Genomic DNA, 20,400 nt, shown 5'->3' with positions numbered 1-20,400 from the left:
GGTAAAAAAATATATATTTTAACATGATCAAATGTCATCTTTGTCATTTTTATTTCACAACCTTTAAAAAATCACTCTTAATTGTGACGCTTTTCAAAAGAATTATTTCTTTATAGTTGTACGATTTTGACAATTTTTTATGATGTTAAGCTAGCTCACTTTTAATGAATGATAAGGCAATGTTTATCTAACTCATTCATAGTAACAACTCGAAAATCATGTTTTCTAAATTGTTACTTTCGAAGTAAAAGAGTGTAACTTATAGTTTTATCAAATAAAATTCAGTAAAGGACGCGTCAATAAAAGTAGCTCGATTGAATTTACAACGAATTTAATAATAATAATAAATTATCATCGTAAGTAACAGATTCTCGTTGATAGACCGGATGTGTCGAATCAAATTGCGATTTGATATTACCCGTGCAATATCGATTAAACGCTGAATGTAAATCAGGACAGTGGGTGGTTGCTCAATAAAAACAATAGGTTCAACGTAATCGTCGCACGATTTATTACATTTGTACATATTTAATTCTTTCTTCGAACTCTCCGCTATCTCGAATCTCTCCTCACGCGTTCTCCGTCGCACACGTACCCCATATTCTTATCGTACTCTCCGGCTTCATGTGGTGGTGCGAGGCCAAAGTTTCGCATCTCACCAGTCATTAAGCGCATACACGCAAGATATCAGGCAGACAGGAAAAGACTATCCCTGGCGGTTCTACACCGACTGATTACACACCTCATTACCGTAATTAAAATAGCACGTTATATATCTTGGGGGGGCCAGCCGCGGCCCGATCTTGGTTTTCCGCTTCTCTTCGTTATGTTTAGTTTTATAGTTTTACCATTTTTCATTAATTCGACGATTACGCACTGCCTTCTCTACAGGCGAAGAACAGACTCGAGAGGCATGCGCTGCGAATTTTGATACGACATTCCTCTTTCCATATTATACGCACGATCATAAAATTCTGTAACAACACTTTATGTTTCTTCACCCTTTTGAACCGATGTTTCTATGTATCTTTTTTTTTTATACAGTACGCAACTGCCGGACTATCGATACGTGTGCAGCTGATCGGCGAACTCGCGCACGACCATAATCGGCGCGTCTAGAGTAACTATAATTCGGAGGTCAGTCGTCTAACGCTATCGAGCTATCGAGAGCCGGTCGTGGTGCCGAAGAAACGCGAGTACATGTACGTAAGCGCATGGATACGAGATTATCTACGTACTTTCCTTAAAATAAAGCCGGATCTAGACCAAGCAAACAAACTCGAATAAACAACTTACTTCAAGTGCAAACGGTGCTATCATTGTTCATTCGCGTTCGTTCATACTCATTTGATTGATCTGGATTCAACTTAACATGATTTGATAGCAATTCGGAATCACTCGTTGCTTTCTGTCTATTTTTGCTATATTTATTTTGTGCCACATTGTTTCCAATTGAGATTTATCACCAGAATGGCAAAGACAGTTACACGAATTACTATATATTCTTTTTAAATCTTACAAAGTTTGTGATTTTGTAAAAGTTTTAAGTCTTACTTTCTCTTTCACATAATGACACGAAGTATAATAGTAATTTTCAACATCTCGATCTGTGAAAGTCGATCTCTTTACAAATAATTAAATATAGAAAATGTAGTGTGTATAATTCAGCTTCCAGAGGCACGCTGCGAATTTCGATCACACGTGCACAATCGTGCACTATAAAATATCATTGATAATATTCAAGAAACGAGATATAACAGAGTTACACAGTGCGTTCGGGGAGACGCTATTAGCGCTACTTCTATCATCCTATCTTCGTTGTTTATTAAATGTAAAACAAGGATAGAATGGCACAAATAGCGCTAATAGCGTCTTCCCGAACGCACTTATATTATATTTTTTAACTGTATATAATGTAATCTTTCTCGTGTTAAGAAACTATTTTTCTAGAGAGCAAATTCTTAGCCATTCTGGTGTTAAACGCAACTCCATGGAACCACTGTGCACCAAAGTGTTTCCACCGAAGACTCAATGAAGTCCGACTGTTCCGATCAGCATTGGACTAGGGATTCCACTTAAGTTCAACGCAAAAACGCGACTCGAGATTTTGTTAGGCTTTTTAAATGAAACGTAGTATCGACCATGCGATCGATCGGTCGACGATTACTACTAATTTTTTTTTTCAAGCAATGCGACGCGCCCGGCGCGCCTGAATATGATTTTAGCGACTACACCTTCGACCTGACAAAGGGTGGTTGGAGTTGTCAGTCGCCCTTTCGCAGCTGAAAAGAAAAGAACGCGGGCACCACCACCGCACGAAGGTTCGTCAACGCTCGTAAAAGGCATAGAGTTATTTATTCTTACTTCTTTTTTTTGTTAGATTTACTTCGACAATTGTTAAATATATTACCGCACGCGGTAGTATCAAAATAAACCACACCAAGTGTAGAGTATAGAATATTCGTAGGTGTATGTATGTACAGTATAGAGTTCCTATTTATCTCTGTTTTGTCTCTCTATTTTTACCCCACGAAAGCCACTGAAACATTGGTTTTCGTTTTATTAAAAAGTCAGCTACCATCCTTAAATTGTTGCTGTTCCTTGCTGCTGCTGCTGTTGTTGCTGCTGCTGCTGTTGCTGCTGCTGATGTTATGATTTCATTCTGATATTTGCTGTTACCGTTAGGAAATACACTACGATTAAAGTATATCACAGATGTCAACGAGAAGAACGCTCTAATGTGTGAAAAGAGTGAAGTGAAGTGAACGAAACGAAGATAAATCACGATTCTCGAACGCCGATTGTCCAATAATCGTCACAATTGATCGATCTTTAATTCTGGTTTAAAAAATTAATTGTGAAAATTAAAGCCTTTATACTCTCTATATTATTTCTGTACTCTCATGCACTAATAATAATTGTCATATCCTTTTTAAAAACTAGATAAAATTCAATTTATATAAATTTGATTATTCTAGTAGATTATTCTATAGTTAAAAGACCAGGCACATGTATATATAATTGCAAAAAAATTACATCAGTCCAATTTTGCCGATTAATTATCATTCCTATTATAATCGATCCAATTACAAAAACACAATCCACATCGATCGATTGTAGACATCTTTGATTTCCAATCGGCGAACCCCACGTAATTTTTAAGAGTTAGAGAATAAGGAAAGGCGAGACAGTGTGGTCCAATTAATTGCAGTTTTGTCGCGTAGACTCGACATAAGATCTAGTTATAAACTACTAAAATTCTCTCTCTTTCTAATTTTTATCGACGCGGTCTACGTCGTTCTTCTTCCTACCAATTCCTACGAATCGACTTCCATTGACGTTTCGGAAACGGAACAACGAAATTAGTTCCGTTGGCAATAAGAGATTGTCATAGGTTTTCAAGTTACATGATACGCGCGTTTTGTGTAACTGTTTTGCGCTACACAGTAGATTTCCCTAATTATATCATGCCGTTCGCGCGATCGTATCTCGTTTACACGAAGCGCAGAATATTTTTTTCGTACTCTCTCTCTCTCTCTCTCACTCTTTCTTCCGGAAAGTTCAACCTCTCTCTAAATGCTCGACTTGTTCGTTTTGGCAAGTTCACGACTATAATATAACGACTATATTGTCATGCACTACAGTCTTTCTTAGAGCCCTTTCTTAAATCCCTCCTACGATCTTCCATCATAATGTGTTTCCGCCGTACAGTGTATACTACGTGTATAACATGTGTGTACTATGTTTCATCCCTTGGAAACATCTCGTACGTACAACTAGAGACTACATTGGCTCGTTCGCCCTGGATTAAGAAGGCGGATCCAACGATCCACCGGTGGAGGACGGTCTCTCGGGTGTCTCCTTGCTTTCGTCCGTGTCGCCACTGCCTCTACCATTTCTCATCGTCGTAGTAGAGGAGATGGTGGTCGAGACGTCCTGGATTTCATCGTCGCGCAATCTGCCGCCGCGTCGTTGCCCGTTGCTGCTGCTCGCCGAGTCTGTGTCGTCCACGTATATTCTCACGTCAGATCCGATGGCGCCGCCTTCGCCGATGTGCACTCCACCGTCGTTGCCACTACCGTTACCACTTCGGCTACCGCTACCATTGCCACTACCGTTGCTGATGCTACCAGCCGCGCCAGCACTCACTGCGACGCTGATGCTGGCGACGGCACTGAGACTGCCGGCGACGCTCAGGCTACCGGTACCGGTACTCTCACTCGCATTGCCGCACGGCGAAGGGATTTCGTCGGATCTTTCCTCGGTGGTGACATAGATATGGCTGTAACCCTCGCCGCGGATCATCGCGCTGTACTGATCGCTGGCGATGCTGGTGGTGGTGGACGCGCCAGCATCATGCGTTTTCAACTTGGACGGCCTCCTCTCGTTGATAACAGACTGCACATCAAGGTCTTCTTGGGGTGGTGTCGGCACCATCGCTGTCGTTGGGCGTCTTCTCTCTTCTATCATCTTCTTCTTTGGTTCCTCTAGTCGGGCTTTGCCACCGACATAGCCATTTGCGATGCTGGGAGTTCGCGTACTGCTAGTACCGGCGCTCGCACTCGTCGTATCCGACGGCGTCGGTGATTGCGTGTCGCTCGATGTCCAGCGGCTCATTGTCGCCTTGGACGGGTAGATCTCAGCGGTTGGCATGAGGTAACGATCGCTGGTCAATTTCGGCGGGACGCTTAGGGTGCTGCTCGAGCCGGGGGAAGTGACCAATAAGGGACTGGTTGGCGGTTTGCTCACGGTTAACAGAGATTTATTTTCACGCGTTTCACTGGTGGTTACCTGTAAAATTAATGTTGATTATATAATTATATTGAGATATTTCACTTTATTAATCCTGAACGATAATTTTACAGTAAACATTAAAAAATGTTTTGCTAAGAGAAAGAGGGAATGAGAATATTTTTTACAAAAGTGGTTCTAAATATGAATGAGACATTTTTTATTATATGAATACGAATCAACGTTGCACTCTAAAGAATATTGGTATGTATTTAACACTAGATTTGATCTTGATTTATAATAATTCATATTTAACTGATGTATGCTACTTCTTATTTAAAATCTGACATCGAAATATAAATCCTTACCGGCAACTTCTGACGTTGTACTCGACTGACGTCTTGACTAGTTATGGCGTAGCTACGATGTGGAATAATTCGAGGTACGCTCAGATTACTCACAGGTTTCTCAAAAACTTCGGCGACCTCAAAGTGCATTGGCAGCAGTGACTTTCGTTGATGATGGCTCGAGTGGAAGGTTTGCCGACGTTTTGACTTAAACTTGGACGGTCTCGAACTCGAACCGCGACGTTTTTCGTCCAAGGATACGGAAATCGAGGCATCTAGAAAACATATAAGACAATTATTCTTATAATGAAACATAATGAATGAAAGATATAATATCGTAATATTATAATACAATAACCAATTCCTCTCTCTCTTTCTCTCCTCCGTAAATAGTTAATAACTTTCCCTTATTCCGATAGGAAAAGATTTATAAAACTATATGACAAAATTTGCAATTGTATGGGATATTATAAAATAGATGTAGAAATATTGCAACATAAAATATTACATATTCAGCATGGCAAAATTTTAAGAAAAGAATTAAACGTTTTTTGAAATGATTGTATATAAAAAAACATTTTATATCTCAAATTGAGTTTATTGAATTTTTAATAAATATTACGTGGAAATTTTACAAAGTTTCTGACAAAACTGTTGTGTTATAGTGAATCATTTTAGAGTTATTGGGAAATTTTTGTCAACTTATGATTTTATTATTGTGCAATACTTCCAATCTACTTATTAGGGTAATACTCTCACCATCGACGTTTCTCTCCCTCGGTGGATTGTAAATAAAATTCGCAGGTAAAGACCGAACTTTAGCCAATCCTGGTCTTATATGTATTTTTTCGTTTACCACCATTGACTCGCGTTCTTTGTAATCTTCATCGTCATCTTCGTCGCCATTTATTCTGCCATTCATCGCTATGTCATCCTCATCTTCCTCGTCAAGAAGTTCTTCTTGTTCCGCTGCTAATTCTCTCTCCAATTGTGTTTCCATATCCAGTTCGTCTTCCATCTGAAATTAAAATTATCACACATATCTTTGTAGTCGAAATAAAGTCGAATTAATTATATAAAATTATCAGGAAACGTCACCTGTTTGTGACTTTCTTCCAAATGTTTCATCAACACAGCAACGACGACGTTCACCAGTACAAATTGTGCCATCAAAACAAAAATCACAAAAAATATTGGTGCGATGATACTGCTCACACAACAATTTTTAACACAGTCCGCCGCATCATCGCAATCGTCCCTTAGCGTGTCCTTCATGATTCCATTCCAATTGTCACCAGTGGCGACCCGGAAAAGCGTCAAAAAGGCCATGCCAAAGTTACTAAAGTGCGCGTGCTCGCCAAGACCTTGGCAAGGCATATCATCATTGCATTCTGCGGTGAAAAATTAACATTTTTCAATAGCTGCGTTCGATTTGGGCGATTACGCGCTGTAAGCTTCATTCTTCTTCCTTCTGCATGTAATAAATGATAGAATAAAGCGTACAGCGCGTATGAGTGCCCAAATCGAACGCAAGCAATTACAAAATTCCAGCTATTTCCTATTTTCATGGTCACCTAAGAGCTAATTAAATTCATATCATAATATCAATTACCTAGTCGACCGAAAAGTTCCACCCCTAGCGCGGCAAATATAAAGAAAAGTAAAAAAAATAACAGCCCCAGATTTCCGACTTGCGGTAACGCCTGCATCACCGTGTCCAAGAGGGCACGTATGCCCTTCGCCATTTTCAAGAGCTTCAACACCCGGGCTATTCGCAACACTCGCATTACGCGAATTATTGTGGGATTAATGGGAATAATCTTAGATTCAACCTCCTCTAACACGATGCCGACCACTGATAGTATTACTATTCCCACGTCCAATTGGTTCCACCTTCAAGAAGAACGCCATTAGGACTTTCTTTCTTACGGACTATTGGTCTACTTATTTTACAACCAATGGCGCGATTCTTGATAAAAATACTGTTAATAAAAATAAAAATAGCGTTAATAAAAATATATACTGAAAAGAAATTAGGCTGTTTACTTGTCTTTCAGATAAAGCTGTATGCCGAGGGCGACAAGTTTCATTAAGGATTCGAGAATGAAAACTGCGGTGAAGAAATAATTAAAGATCTTCAGTGCGTAAGTGAGTGCTTTCGGCATCATGTAAAATTCCATCGCCATTGTAACGACATTAAGACCGATAACGGCGGCGATCGCCAGGTCGAAGTATTTGGATGTTACGACGTTGTGGACGAACAGCCGTGCTTTAGAATAATGGGTGTAGTACGGCGGCTCGTGCATTTCTGAAAATTATCATTATTTCGTACACATCGATATCTCCCAACTTTGTAATCTGCTTCGCGTGATGTAGAAGTGGCATTAACTTAGTTGACCGAGCGGCCACTCACTTCGTCTCTTTTTCTCCATTTGCAACGCGCGCTTAGCCGCCCTTCGCACGCGTTCTTCTTTCTCCTGTTCTTCACGGCATCTATGAAAATTCTCGACCACCACTCCGACGAACATATTCAGCACGAAGAAACCCACCAGCAATATGAACGCGATGAAATACAATAATCGCCACTCAGAGTAATTTTCGATAGGCTGCAATTATTTTGTTGGAAATTATGTGAGTACTTGGGGATTCAATTATATATGTATTATAAACATAAAAATAAATTATATAAATAAAGCCGCACTACTTCGAACACACTTCGAAGACTATCATGCTGTAAATCAAAACGTCTGCTTATTTAAATTATAATATTTGTGGAAAAGTATCTTTGCGATCAATTGACAGGAAAGTATTGTCGAAGGAAAAAATATTTATTCTCATTCGTTGTAATTTTCTTACCTGCTGATCGACTCCAACAGCGTCTAGACCAGTATACATGATGTTTACCCATCCATCTCGCGACGATAAAACAAACAATGACATAAGAGCTTTACCAAGATCGTCGAAATTGTACTTTCTGTTGAGCCACATGTTTCGTTTATCGGCCAGACAGTCCGTTTTATTGCGTACATTCTTGATATCGGGGCCATCGCAATAATAGAATGCACCCTTAAACAGCTGCACCCCGAGAATACCAAAAATCACGAAAAACGTGCAGCAAATGAGAACAATGTTGCCGATGGGTCGTAATGAAGACAGCAATGTCTGGACGACTAGCTTTAAGCCAGGTGCACGATTGATGACACGCAGAGGTCTCAGTGATCTCAGTAGTCTAAATACCTACATTTTTTCACACAGATAAATATATATCAGCATTAAATTTTAACAAAATTTAATCTATTTATTATAATTTAATCTCAAATTACATTTGTATTATCAAACAACGTTAAACGTTAATTTTCATCAGGATAGTATTTACCCGAATATTTCAATACTACATTCTTGTTTAAAATCAGAATTGCTGTTCTAAAGAGGATTAAAAAACACGGATACTTATTAACAAGAATAACAATCTTACCCTTAAAATGCCAAATATTCTGGGGCTACTAGACGAGAGCAACGACATCGATAAATCAATTATAGAAATGATAACGAGAGATCCGTCCATAATATTCCAACCTGATGTAAAATAAGCGTCTGGACCATACAACATACTTGTTGCGACGACCTAAAGAATAATTGGAATGTAAATTATGCACAATTTTATATAAATTATAATAATTTCTCTCATTTATTCTTTCTTAGTTATCGTGAAACAATAAAAGTTTTACTTAGGTTAACAGTTTTGTTCGAAATTATTATGTAAATGTCAAAATTTTTGAAACATCGTATTAGTATGTATACCTTAATGAACATCTCGATGGCGAAAACAGCAGTAAAAATGTAATTCGCGGTGGATAGAAAAATTCTCTCACGACTGTCCGGCGGTATATTCGGTCGTTCCATCGCCAGAGTAATGCAATTTAATCCAATAAATAGCAATACCACGTTATCGAACCATTTTTGATCCACGAACCATTGACATAAGATGCGAAATCTACAATATCGAGAAAACTATGAATTGTATACCATATATTCTCTAATTATATAAACAATGCTAATTATTTACTTTAATTTTTTATTTTCAGCTAATTTAATAATAACATTACATAATAAAATCTACATTATTTTTCCAGCGGTTAATTTATTCTATATCCTTATATTTTTATTATTCTTTATTATTATATCTCCATTGTAGCATTCTTTCTAGTTTGTAGTAAAATTTCAAATGCTAATCAAGCAACGTTACTCCTATTTATAATGTTACCTGTTATTTGGTGGGAATAAATATAGGGAATAATTCTCGCGCTCCTGCAGACAGCCCTTAGGTTCGAAAAACATGAATATTTTTTTTATCCTTTCGATACTGCTTGCACTACCGTGACCATTCGACGGTGGGGTTTGTTCGCCACCCGTTCTCGGATGTTCCTCTTCTTGTTCATGGAGTCGTTTGATTCTTGGCAGCGGACCGGTCTCCATTGAGAGATTATTGATCGTGCGTGGGGTCGAGGACGGTGCGAGCATCTCGTCCAATGGTAGTGTCTTCCTCGTGGACGTCTGGACATTCTCGTATCCGCGTAGTGAATTTCTCCGTGAAAGCTCGCCAATTAATCGCATCTGTAAATCATGTTCCAGTAATTGTATTCTATAAGAATTCACAAAAAATTCCTCTTTTTCCATAACTTAAAACAAAAATCTTAATGTATGAGTAAAATATAAATACTCATATAAATATAAATGAAAAAAATATGAAGCCATTTTGTTGAAGTATTTAAAAGTTAGCTTAAGTTAGATTCAGAGCTGAAGATAATTTGATTAAACCATCAAAATAATTATGTAGGAATCTCACAAGCATGATGAGCAACGCTACAAAAAGTTTTTACATTGTAGTAATCAGTATGAGTGTCCTATATAATTATTCTGATATGGTCTAACTAACACAAAATTATTTTCAAATCTATATCTATATAATTAAATTTTTGGATGCTCTCTCTTTAGCAAAATCTTCCTTTCTATGTATATATATTGTTTTATTGTTATATTATTTTAAACAGCATTTTTTTATGATATCGATAAATATCCTCAATGCACGATATAAAATCAACACAATAGTAAAGTAATAATTTATGATTTAAGAAATGTCAACAAAGTTATTGTGTCGTACAATTTACCTGGTTAGGCGTAACTGTGTAACGAATCGACCATGGAGCATGGCTTTCGAGCGAATTATTAGGACTCAAACTACGATTATTGCTTGTCAGGACGGTAGTTCGATTATTGGGCGCATCGCGTTGAGTATCGTTTCTTATTGAACCGTGTAAATAACCGCCATTAAATCTGCGAGAAATTACATATTATAATTGTTATTATTACAATTATTATTATATATTGCGGTATAATGTTTATTTTATTATTTCCATATTAATTTAATGTATATTATAAAATGATTAACAAAAGCAAATATTGCATGATATAATGCAATATTTGTTTTTGCTGTAAATCCATTTGTTCAGTGAACTTTGAACGTTGATAATTAATTAATTAATTAATTATTCATGTTTTTCGAGAGTAATTTGAGATAAATAATATTTTTACAACGTACGTTAGATTGGATCCAACGAGAGTACTACGTCCATTGTTTAATACAGTAGTATGGCCAGTGTGCTCGTCATCGCTTTGCGACCATCGTTTCCTCCCCAAAGATGGCCGCGACAAGCGCCACGAGTATCCTCTTTGTACCCTCGGCGGACTGAAATGGAAAGAAGTGGTACCAGAAAAAAGAAGGGCATTTAATGCAACAGAGAAAACGTAGGTACCTAGAACTCGAGTCCCTCGTCGAGGGATTAACAACGGCCGTAACGAGGCTTATGCGTCTCGGGAATTGACCAGCTATTAAGTTATTCGTCGGTATTTTGTTGGATACATCGGGTAGTTTTAGCAATCCCGAGGGTATACTGCACTGACTCTGCGAATACAAAGCACTCGTCATTATCGTATTTTCTCGTAACGTACCTTCTTTAATCTAGAATTCTAATAAAATACAGTAGGAAATCTTTTGAATTCAAAATTGTATGGGAACTTCGCGATATTAACTGATCTAATTCGATATAAAAAAAACGAAGGTTTTTCAAGTACAGATACGAATGTATTATGTATATCAATCGCATAGCAAAAACTTTCGTTTGCGTCGTTTAACAACGACGAGTTTTTTTATTGAAAATGAAACAACATACACCAGATCGATCGATGGACTCGATTGAAAGGGCAGCAGTCGGATAAACTGCTCGACAATTGAGGTCTCTGTAGCCGACATCTAACGTGGTGTTCGGGGAGTCTTGAGGAGTGGCTGTTTCGGCGGCTGACCCGCCACACCCATCATCTTGCTCTCTTTCTGGATGTTACACTTAGGTTCATCGATCCGCTGCTTCCACACGCTGTTCTGCTTCTCCCTGTTGTCTTTGTACTTCCTAAGCTCTTCTGCACTTTGCCACGAATTCTTTTGATCCTACAAGTCGTACGAGGGAAATTTGATGTTGATTCATTCAGATAAATCAATGAGATAAATAATTCTCGTTTGTTATAATTCTATTCGTACTTCTCTAGCAATCAATACAATGAATAGTAGATAACTCGGAAATTACATTTTTTGCATATTTAATTCATGCTTTGAATATTTTAGATATTTTGCGAATCTTACGCTGATCCTTTTCTGTAAAAAATTCTGAAAGAATATTTTAAAATAGAGGCGACGTTCGCAATCAATCTTCTCCGCGTGACAGAAAATGAGGAATACATGAGCGTAGGATTCTGGATTTATTTATTTGGAGCGACTGCGAGCAACTACCTGAGTATACGTATCGCTGTCAGAGATCGAATGCGATCCCGATATTCTCGACGATCCGTCCTCGCTGCCCATACCAGCCTCTTTTGCGGCGAGTCTTTTCGCCAATTCTCTTTGCTCTCGTTCCCTCCTCTCGTTTCTCTACAAAATATACCATCAATTATATACCGTTCATTTACACGTATATATAATAATTATAAATTAAATTTTTATAAACAAAATATATTTAAAATCCGGGAATAATATTTTTTTTTACGTAAACGATCGCTTGGCGTATTTTTATATTCCAATTAAAATCATTATTATTAACAATATATTGTTGATTACTTTTCGATTTATTAATATTTTAAATTAAATATGGATTTAATCAAAATTTTCTAAGAAAAAGTGAATGGAAATTACAAAGAATTATTGAACGAAATAAGCATGTTTTCGATGGAATTGCATATTTAAAGGTTCATAAATTAATCATTTAAAAAGAAAGAAAATATGTTAAACAATATCCATACAAAATAATATTTTACAATTCACATTTTTTTGCCGCTGGGATATAAAAACACCACAAGTGACTATTCCCAGATTTAGACAGATTTGCTGCAATATAAAACAGTCAGATTAAATTCTTAGTATAAATTGAAAGATTTACATAAATAGTACATATTTATTTTATATTTTTGTATCTTCTGCATTACACATCTATTAAATATTATATTGAATAACAAAAACGGTGTATTATTTTCTAATTCCTACCTCTGACGAGAAACCTTCAACAAGAATGGCGACTAGAAGATTAAAAAGGACGTAGTTGCCGAAAGTCATCAATGCTACGAAATAAAGCGCAGCCCAATGAGACGTCTTCTGCATACCGTTGAAGAGGACGACATTCCAATCTTCCTGTGTGAGAATCTACATAAAAAGAAAAATGGGAAGAGACTCCCGCTGCATATAAATGGAATAGATGTCTACACTTATTTATTCAAGCACGTGATCGGCAAGACGTTCTTTCTTTCGAAGCGTGGTAAAAATTTACGTAATGTAAAACATGTCGCGCGCAGATAAAAAAATCTTAGATATTTTTTGTTAAATTTAAATCGTATGTGTGCGCGCGTGTGTGTGTGCGCATGTGTGTGTTTGCAAGGTATAATGAATACGATCAAATAATTGAAATTATAGGACAAATATAATAAAATTACATTAAAATTAGTAATTATAACATTATAACAATGTTATAATACTATTATGCAATAAATGTATATATCTCTCTCTATTTAAAGATTCTATTACATCTATTGACTTAATCGTTACCATATTAATAGATTGGTGTTAACAGTTTTAATTGAGGTATTTCAAGTATTGAATTATATATTACGTTAAATATAGTTATTTATATTCATATGAAATTAAACGGTGAAAATGGAAGTATGTTAAATGATAAAATAACTTTAATTAATTTGCATCAATTAGATTTGGAAGCAAACAACTTATTTTTACAGAATATCTTTTAAATTATTCTTTTTATTAAAACCATTTAGATACATGCAATCGCGACAGAGATCGACGTACAAAACAAGTCGACGTTGCATCCAAATATTCGATAGAGAGGCACGAAACGTTTTGCCAATCAGTGTCGCAATACTTTGTAAAAATGCATGCGTCATGTTTTCTATCACGAATTTCTCTTTGCGAGAGCTTTCGTGTTCTATCCACGTATTCGTCTATCTAACTTTATCAACTTTTCAGTCTATCTTCTACTTCTCCTTCTAGCCTGATAACGTTACACGCTGTTTAAAAATTTTTTAAAACAACATTCAAAAGAAATTAATTCAATGTATCGAATAAACGATTAGTATCGAGTGTTAGTAGGATTGTTATTTACATGCGCAAAAAATGTATAGTAGTAGTTGTCAGTAGTATTCAGTCAAATTTGAATTTAAACAGTTTCCGCGCGTACACTGATAAGAATGAGATTTAACGATACAAGTAATTAGATAGCAACTGTCTCAACATATATTTATTATTTAATTTATTAACATTTATGGATATTTATTCTTTTTAAATTATAAAATAAATATCTATTATCGCGAATAAAAGCATATATACCACTGATACATAATAATCATTAATTGTGCAGTGGCAAATTTAGAAAGTTATCGATATGCGCCATCAGACTGCATCGTAGAATACAGATGTAAACGGAAACACGTGATAGAAAGGCAGAAACTCGAGCAGCTTCTGCAGCACATTAGTTGCTTTACATGGATGAGACGTGTGCTGAATCGAGATCACAACACACACTCGTGGGTAGAGTCGTCGTCGCGCAGTTTAATCTGCGCGAGTAAACGAAATGGTGAAACGTGAACGACATGTATACGTATATACCGATTGCACGCATGTAAATACAAAGCAACCATTAAGACTCTGTCACTCGGCACGGATAACAAAGAGAGAAAAATGGACGAAGCGTGGGCGGGCTTAGGGGACAGTGGGATCAGATGTCTGGGTCCGTTTGCTCAACACGAAGAAAAATATATGTATATATACATATATATATATACGATCCGGCGATCTGTACAGACAGAGAATGTGGACACGAATATAGGTAGGAGAAAAAAGACCGTGTACACGAAAAATTGGCTACGCATATATACGTGTATGTCGCTTTAAACATGTAAAAAATTAATTCGTTATGATATATAGTGTTAAGAGAGGGAGGAACAGTGGTACCTGAAAAACAGTGACTAGTGCCCAGACGATGTCGTTGAAATGTTTGCGATCACAGCGACACAATGGGTGCCGCGAGACCACCTCGGCACAGGTGCAGGGCCGACTCCGGTCCGCCCACATGCAAAACTTACCCCCGAACAGGTACATCCCTAGGATGCTGCAACCGAGACAATCCGCTGGCCTAAAGTATCCCCGCGATAGAGATAAACAGTGGGGTGAGGTAGGATCAAGTGGTTGATGGGATTGGGACGGTACGATCGCCGTTCAGCGTCTCCGTTCTCACTGTTTTATTATATAGTACGACCTTGCTATTTAAGTAATTAATTAATGCAGGAAGTACATATGATTGATTAATCCGGTATATTTATCGTTAATAATCACTACTATGTCAGTGACATTTGGTTACGAACATTGTACGAACATTAATGTCGTTAGTGTCGATCATTAGCATTTTTGCATCAATTGGCAGGTGACCATGACGAGGTTGCTGATCTATGAAATATATAAATAAAAAATTAGAAAATTAGTATAAAATAGCGTATTATTTTCTCTTCTTATTTAATACTAATGATCGTATAATAGCTTGATTTTTAGTTGGCTTTATGAAATGTCAGACTGAACAATAAAAATGATTGTTAAGAAATCGTTTTTATTCGTTTCAATCTGTGGTTCGTTATTTTTGTGCTTAAGTGCTCAAAGTAACAATCTAGGTTTAAAGCTCATATTTTAAAAATATTTTCACAAAGAGAAACGTCTATTTTTAACTCTTATATATTGTGTACGTGTGTATGTGTGTGCGATAGGAGATTTTTTCGATTTTTCCATTCATCGTGCCAATACATATATATTACAGATATAAATATCCATCTTTAATGCTTTTATATCTGATCGTGTTAAATCATAGCATAAAAATTTTTAAGTAATATTGAATCAAATAATTACACATATATCGAATTAATAAATCAAACAACTAAAACTATCACACAAAAATGTGTTTTCTCTCAAATTACAAAATTTACAATTTAATGATTGTAATTTGAAGAATATTTAAGTAATTCTTAAACTTTTTTCTTGCATCAAGTTGTTTCTAAATTGATTTACATATAAAGTTAATTTTAATAAAGTTAATTTTAACAGATTCGATTTTTGGAGAACGGAGGCACTGCGTATCGATAAGGAATTAAGCAAATGTGTTGGACAAAACAGCGAAAACGACTGTCACTCGAAGCTCGTACAGTCACATTCTGCAAGTTCGGCGTGTTAGTATATATATATATAAATAAATGTATTTTGTATATTTGCAACAATACAGGCGAATGCGTGTAAAGTAGGTATACATTTATGGATTGTGGGCGGATCGTATCGACTGTGTGCGGTTGTAACGGTTCATTCGACGGGACGGAACAAGGAACAAGAACCAAAATTTAAAAAAAAATTAGTTACTTTTTACTCAAAGAACAACTATAAAATTTCTTCTCATTAAAGTACACTTAATTCTCCCTGAAATTACCCAAAGAGATGTCAAACGTAAGTGTAAATCGAACATTTCATATAAAGTTCGCATATACCATATAATCTCTCGACGTAATGCGTCATACAAGCGTATTAATTGTTTAATGTTTCACGCGGGCAATCAATAATGCTAATTTTAGGACTCACATTGGAACAATAATTGACTCTAACGCGACGTGACGTCCGGTCCGCGAAAGTCATAACAAACATTTATTCGGACGCGTCCGCAAAAGTATTATCTGTCAAGCCTGTCAGTTGTGTTACGTCGGCTGATTTTTCTTGCGAATTTCGTTTCGTTGACGTTGAAGCAAAGTCGGGGGCGCCGAACGTGGGCAAACATGACGAGAGCTTTAAATCAACGTCGACAGAAATCCGCACACACTTTACGGATGTAAACTGGCGTGAAAATAAACGGGGCGGAAAGAGAGCTCCCGGGAACGCGCGGTCGCGAAGAGAAGAGAATAGTGGAGAAAACAAGGCACCTGCCGTTGCAGAATGTCACGGCGAACGTTTTGCGAGAGAGGGGGAAAAAGGGATAATTGCCACAAGCGTAAATATATAATCCTCTAATACGCAAATACGGTGTAATATGTAGTACGGAAAAATCTGTCTCAGCGAGTATTTACAAAAGGTACGCACGAATCTACCGAGACTGCACTGATGTTAATACGATATTACGTGCCTTGCGCGATCTATATAATATATTTACCTGGCTCGTATTTCTAAAATTAAGTAAAAAGAAATTGTCTCTCTCTCTCTCCACTACAACTAGAAAACACTAGTTGGTAGTCCTTCGGACTACCGTAATAACCTGATAACTTAGGCTACCAAAGCTGGATCAAATCTGATCCAACTTCTAAAAAGCATTCTTTTTCAAAGTATATACATATTATTTAGTAAGAAAATATGTAATAACAATTTTAAATGAATATTTACTTTTAAATAGATGCAGATACGTGCGGTAACATAATAATAAACGAGGATAAAAGCTGTTTAGTTATTCGGGCTTCTCCGAAATCTACGTGTTGAGCCTTTTAGCTTATACATTGGTACATTATATCGAAGGTAGAAACGCGCTTTGTTCGTGTTATTCGTGTACGATGGACACGAGGTCCCATCTCAGGTCCTCGAGTGTTCAATTATGAGGGACTTTCTGACGCGACGATTCTCCTGTCGGGTCGAGTCGATATTTCACGCACGCATTGTACAACACGGGACGAAGTTCTTTTTGCGCTCGAGTCGTCGTGGGCGTTTTAGAGAGAAAGTGACAGAAAAGTTACGGATAGAACGAGTAAGAAAAGAAGAAGAGAGAAAGATAGAGGTAGGATAGTACGAAGACGAGTGTAATGTCGTAAGTGGTGAGGTGAAGTATAGTGAGAAGTACATAGTGAAGTATAGTGAGAAGTACAGGGAAGACACAGAGAGAAATATATAAGCGTGTGACAGAGAACAGTTTATATTGTGCTACACTGTTAAAAATGTGTGACGTGATATCGTGGCATCGTTTTACGTACGTTTAAAGTGAGTAATTATCGTAGGTGAAGTGTGTGAAGATGCATGAACGCCGAGACGCAAGTTGGCTCTCGGCGTGATTTCGCTTCTAATTTCGCAGAAAATCCAAGAACACGATTCGCGCTACTCATCGATGTCGCCGCGATGTCACAAGAACCGACGTGCGAGAGATCGGTCGCCGCTGGTTGCGACGCTTCTTTTTAGCAGTGTAACTGGTAGAAGTTCTGTAGTGAGGTACATGAATGTCGGTCTTCGTAAGAAGACGTGATGTGCAACGAGGTGTGATATATACGCGCGGTACAAAAAGACAACGGCAACAGCAACGACAATGCCGACCAAATGCCCAAAGAGACACATCGCATGCAAAGCAATTTGCGCAACGCGCGCGTTGTACCGATATAAAACCGGGGCAAGAGTCTCATTTTCATCGATATATTGGCAGTCCAGGCCAGGACAAAGAGCCAACCCTGGGATCGCCATGTAATCCTAGAGTGGTTATTTTATCGCATCATTTGGGCAGGATATGGCCTGTCCGGGCGATTCTAGGGTGGCTGCCAAACAACACAAATATTCTGAGCACGTCCAGAAAACATCGACTTGTTATCTGGATGATTTTATCGTGTATTTTGAACATCCTTTAGGTCTGTTTTTTTATTTCTACACTAAACTTTTTTCTCGTTTTCACTAAAAATCAAACATCTATCTCACTTAGATTTAAGACAATCTTAAGTACAGTCTTAAGATGTCATAAGTCAATCACAGAACCATATTAGCATCTTAAGGCATTACTTAAGACAATCTTAAAATAAGAACCGCTATGAATAGCGGTCTATACTCCAAAAGTGTACACTAGTTCAGCTACAGAAAATAGACCTATACTGTTCCCATTGCACTCGTATTTAAACGTTTGCATTATTTGCGTTGTTGCTCCTCGTTTGGACGCGCATAATGGATGTTTATTATCCATTGCCATGAGAACGTATGGAAAGGATTGACGTGATGTTTTCCATCGTTCAATCGCTTTGAGACTCTATCGGCGAATATTTCTACACACTACTTCGGTTTCCTATATTGTTAAAGATTCCAGTGGCGCAATTAGCATTATAACTAAATCATCTATTCTGACAACATCAATATAACATGAATATAAAAGTAACGTCAACATCATCGACACAGGGATAAGCGAATAAGTATGCGAAGCATCTAAGCAGTTTTCTCGATGTCTGAGCGAAAGTGCTTGCACTCTTACGAAAATCTTAAGTTTTCTCAGAGCACATTCGATTGCATTAATTCATCAATAGATCCAATCTTACGTGACATTGTTACAAATCATATCACTTTTTCATTTTTTTTTATTACGTGCTCAAAATTGTAATTGATAATTCTGATAATTATTATCTCGAAATATTTGTAAGCTGTAGGTAATTTCGCTCGTCATTGCGACACACAGAGAACAGATGCATGCGAAGGCATGCCAGAAGGGAGCCAGCTCGACGCGCTCACAGAAGACGCGGCAGGAGGCAGCGTATTAACGCACGCGTATATTGTGCTTATAAAGTGACGGATAAACGTGATATGAAGAAGCACCGGGATTATCACCGGCAATCGTATGCAACGTTTGATAATCCACTTCGTATAATCCACGTGCCCCGTCTCTAAGCCCCCAGTACCGGCTCTAGGCAGGCATTTTCTCCTCTTCCTCAACGTACTCGTCGCAGAAAATATGATATCGAAGAATGATCTCCCTTGTAAAAAAAACCTCATATAATACTTCGTTAAGCATACTTTATCAAAGTTTTTATTACTTCTAAAGTCGGTACCGGTAGCCTCCTCCTGCCTTACCCCCCTTCCCCCCCTGTCGAAGAAATGACGACGACATGCTGGAAAGCGCTTATCTCCCAGTATACGTTACCTGAGGCCTCAGAAATCATATAAAGTGCAGGCGGACGCACGTTGCGAGAGATCGCACGACTTTAACTTGTCGGAAAACCAAAACGTGATAGTACGTATGTATACTTAGCGTATATATATATATATGTAGATGCGGTGTAGTATAACGTTAATATATATGCACGAATAAATATATATAAGTAATATACACTATATAGAGAAATCAAAAATGCCCTCGAGAAGATACGTGAAAAAGTATCCTTTTTTCTTTCTTTTTTTTTTGGTAGGTACCTGAAACACCGTCACAATAGCCCAGAGTAACGAGTCAAAGTTTTTCCTATCACACTCGACGTCAGAGCTGCCTTTCATCGTTTCACAGAATTTGCAACCAAACAGGTTCATCCCGAGAATACTACAACACAACGAAACGTGCAATGTACTTCCTTATCCATATATATATATGTATATATATATACGTAGACTGAGATAAAATGACAAAAAAAATATCTGATAAAGAGATAGAGAGAGAATAAACAGAAAGAGAGGGGGGAATAAAGCTCGGTTAAGACAGAATCGCGATTATAAAGCATGACTCGGCCAAGTAACCGATTAGTTCAAAATATGTATATACAAAGAGTTCTAAAACCATCGGATATTTTTTCAACTATAAATTCGATTACAAAAGGAGAATGTCACAAACACTTAACTTTAAATTATCTTGGAAGAGAAAGAAAAAGAAGAAATATTAAATTAGAAATCTATTTAAGTAAAGTTTATTTAATTATATAGAATCACAAATAATTCGCAGAAACCTCGCCTTAAAAATAACAATTCAATGTTGAATTT

General features: G+C 37.2%; 1 protein-coding gene across 1 annotated transcript in view; it reads right to left on the bottom strand.

Moving 5' to 3' along the window:
* Window positions 1-3,261: 3,261 nt before the first annotated feature.
* Ca-alpha1T (Ca[2+]-channel protein alpha[[1]] subunit T) overlaps window positions 3,262-20,400 on the bottom strand; it is a 49,492-nt gene continuing 32,353 nt past the window's right edge. Inside the window, 19 exon segments of the mRNA XM_018451307.1 lie at window positions 3,262-4,791; window positions 5,100-5,353; window positions 5,838-6,096; window positions 6,177-6,469; window positions 6,691-6,971; window positions 7,125-7,386; window positions 7,492-7,684; window positions 7,935-8,315; window positions 8,554-8,703; window positions 8,880-9,072; window positions 9,343-9,692; window positions 10,247-10,412; window positions 10,678-10,824; window positions 10,892-11,040; window positions 11,309-11,427; window positions 11,430-11,580; window positions 11,920-12,057; window positions 12,667-12,822; window positions 14,641-14,797. Of these exon segments, the coding sequence (XP_018306809.1) occupies window positions 3,808-4,791; window positions 5,100-5,353; window positions 5,838-6,096; window positions 6,177-6,469; window positions 6,691-6,971; window positions 7,125-7,386; window positions 7,492-7,684; window positions 7,935-8,315; window positions 8,554-8,703; window positions 8,880-9,072; window positions 9,343-9,692; window positions 10,247-10,412; window positions 10,678-10,824; window positions 10,892-11,040; window positions 11,309-11,427; window positions 11,430-11,580; window positions 11,920-12,057; window positions 12,667-12,822; window positions 14,641-14,797 (4,783 nt within the window). The 3' untranslated portion in view covers window positions 3,262-3,807.

The sequence above is a fragment of the Mycetomoellerius zeteki genome, unplaced genomic scaffold (assembly GCF_001594055.1).
Source record: "Mycetomoellerius zeteki isolate Tzet28-1 unplaced genomic scaffold, Tzet1.0 scaffold31, whole genome shotgun sequence".
In the NCBI taxonomy this organism is placed as follows: Eukaryota; Metazoa; Arthropoda; class Insecta; order Hymenoptera; family Formicidae; genus Mycetomoellerius; species Mycetomoellerius zeteki.
This window is presented reverse-complemented; position numbering and strand designations above follow the sequence as displayed.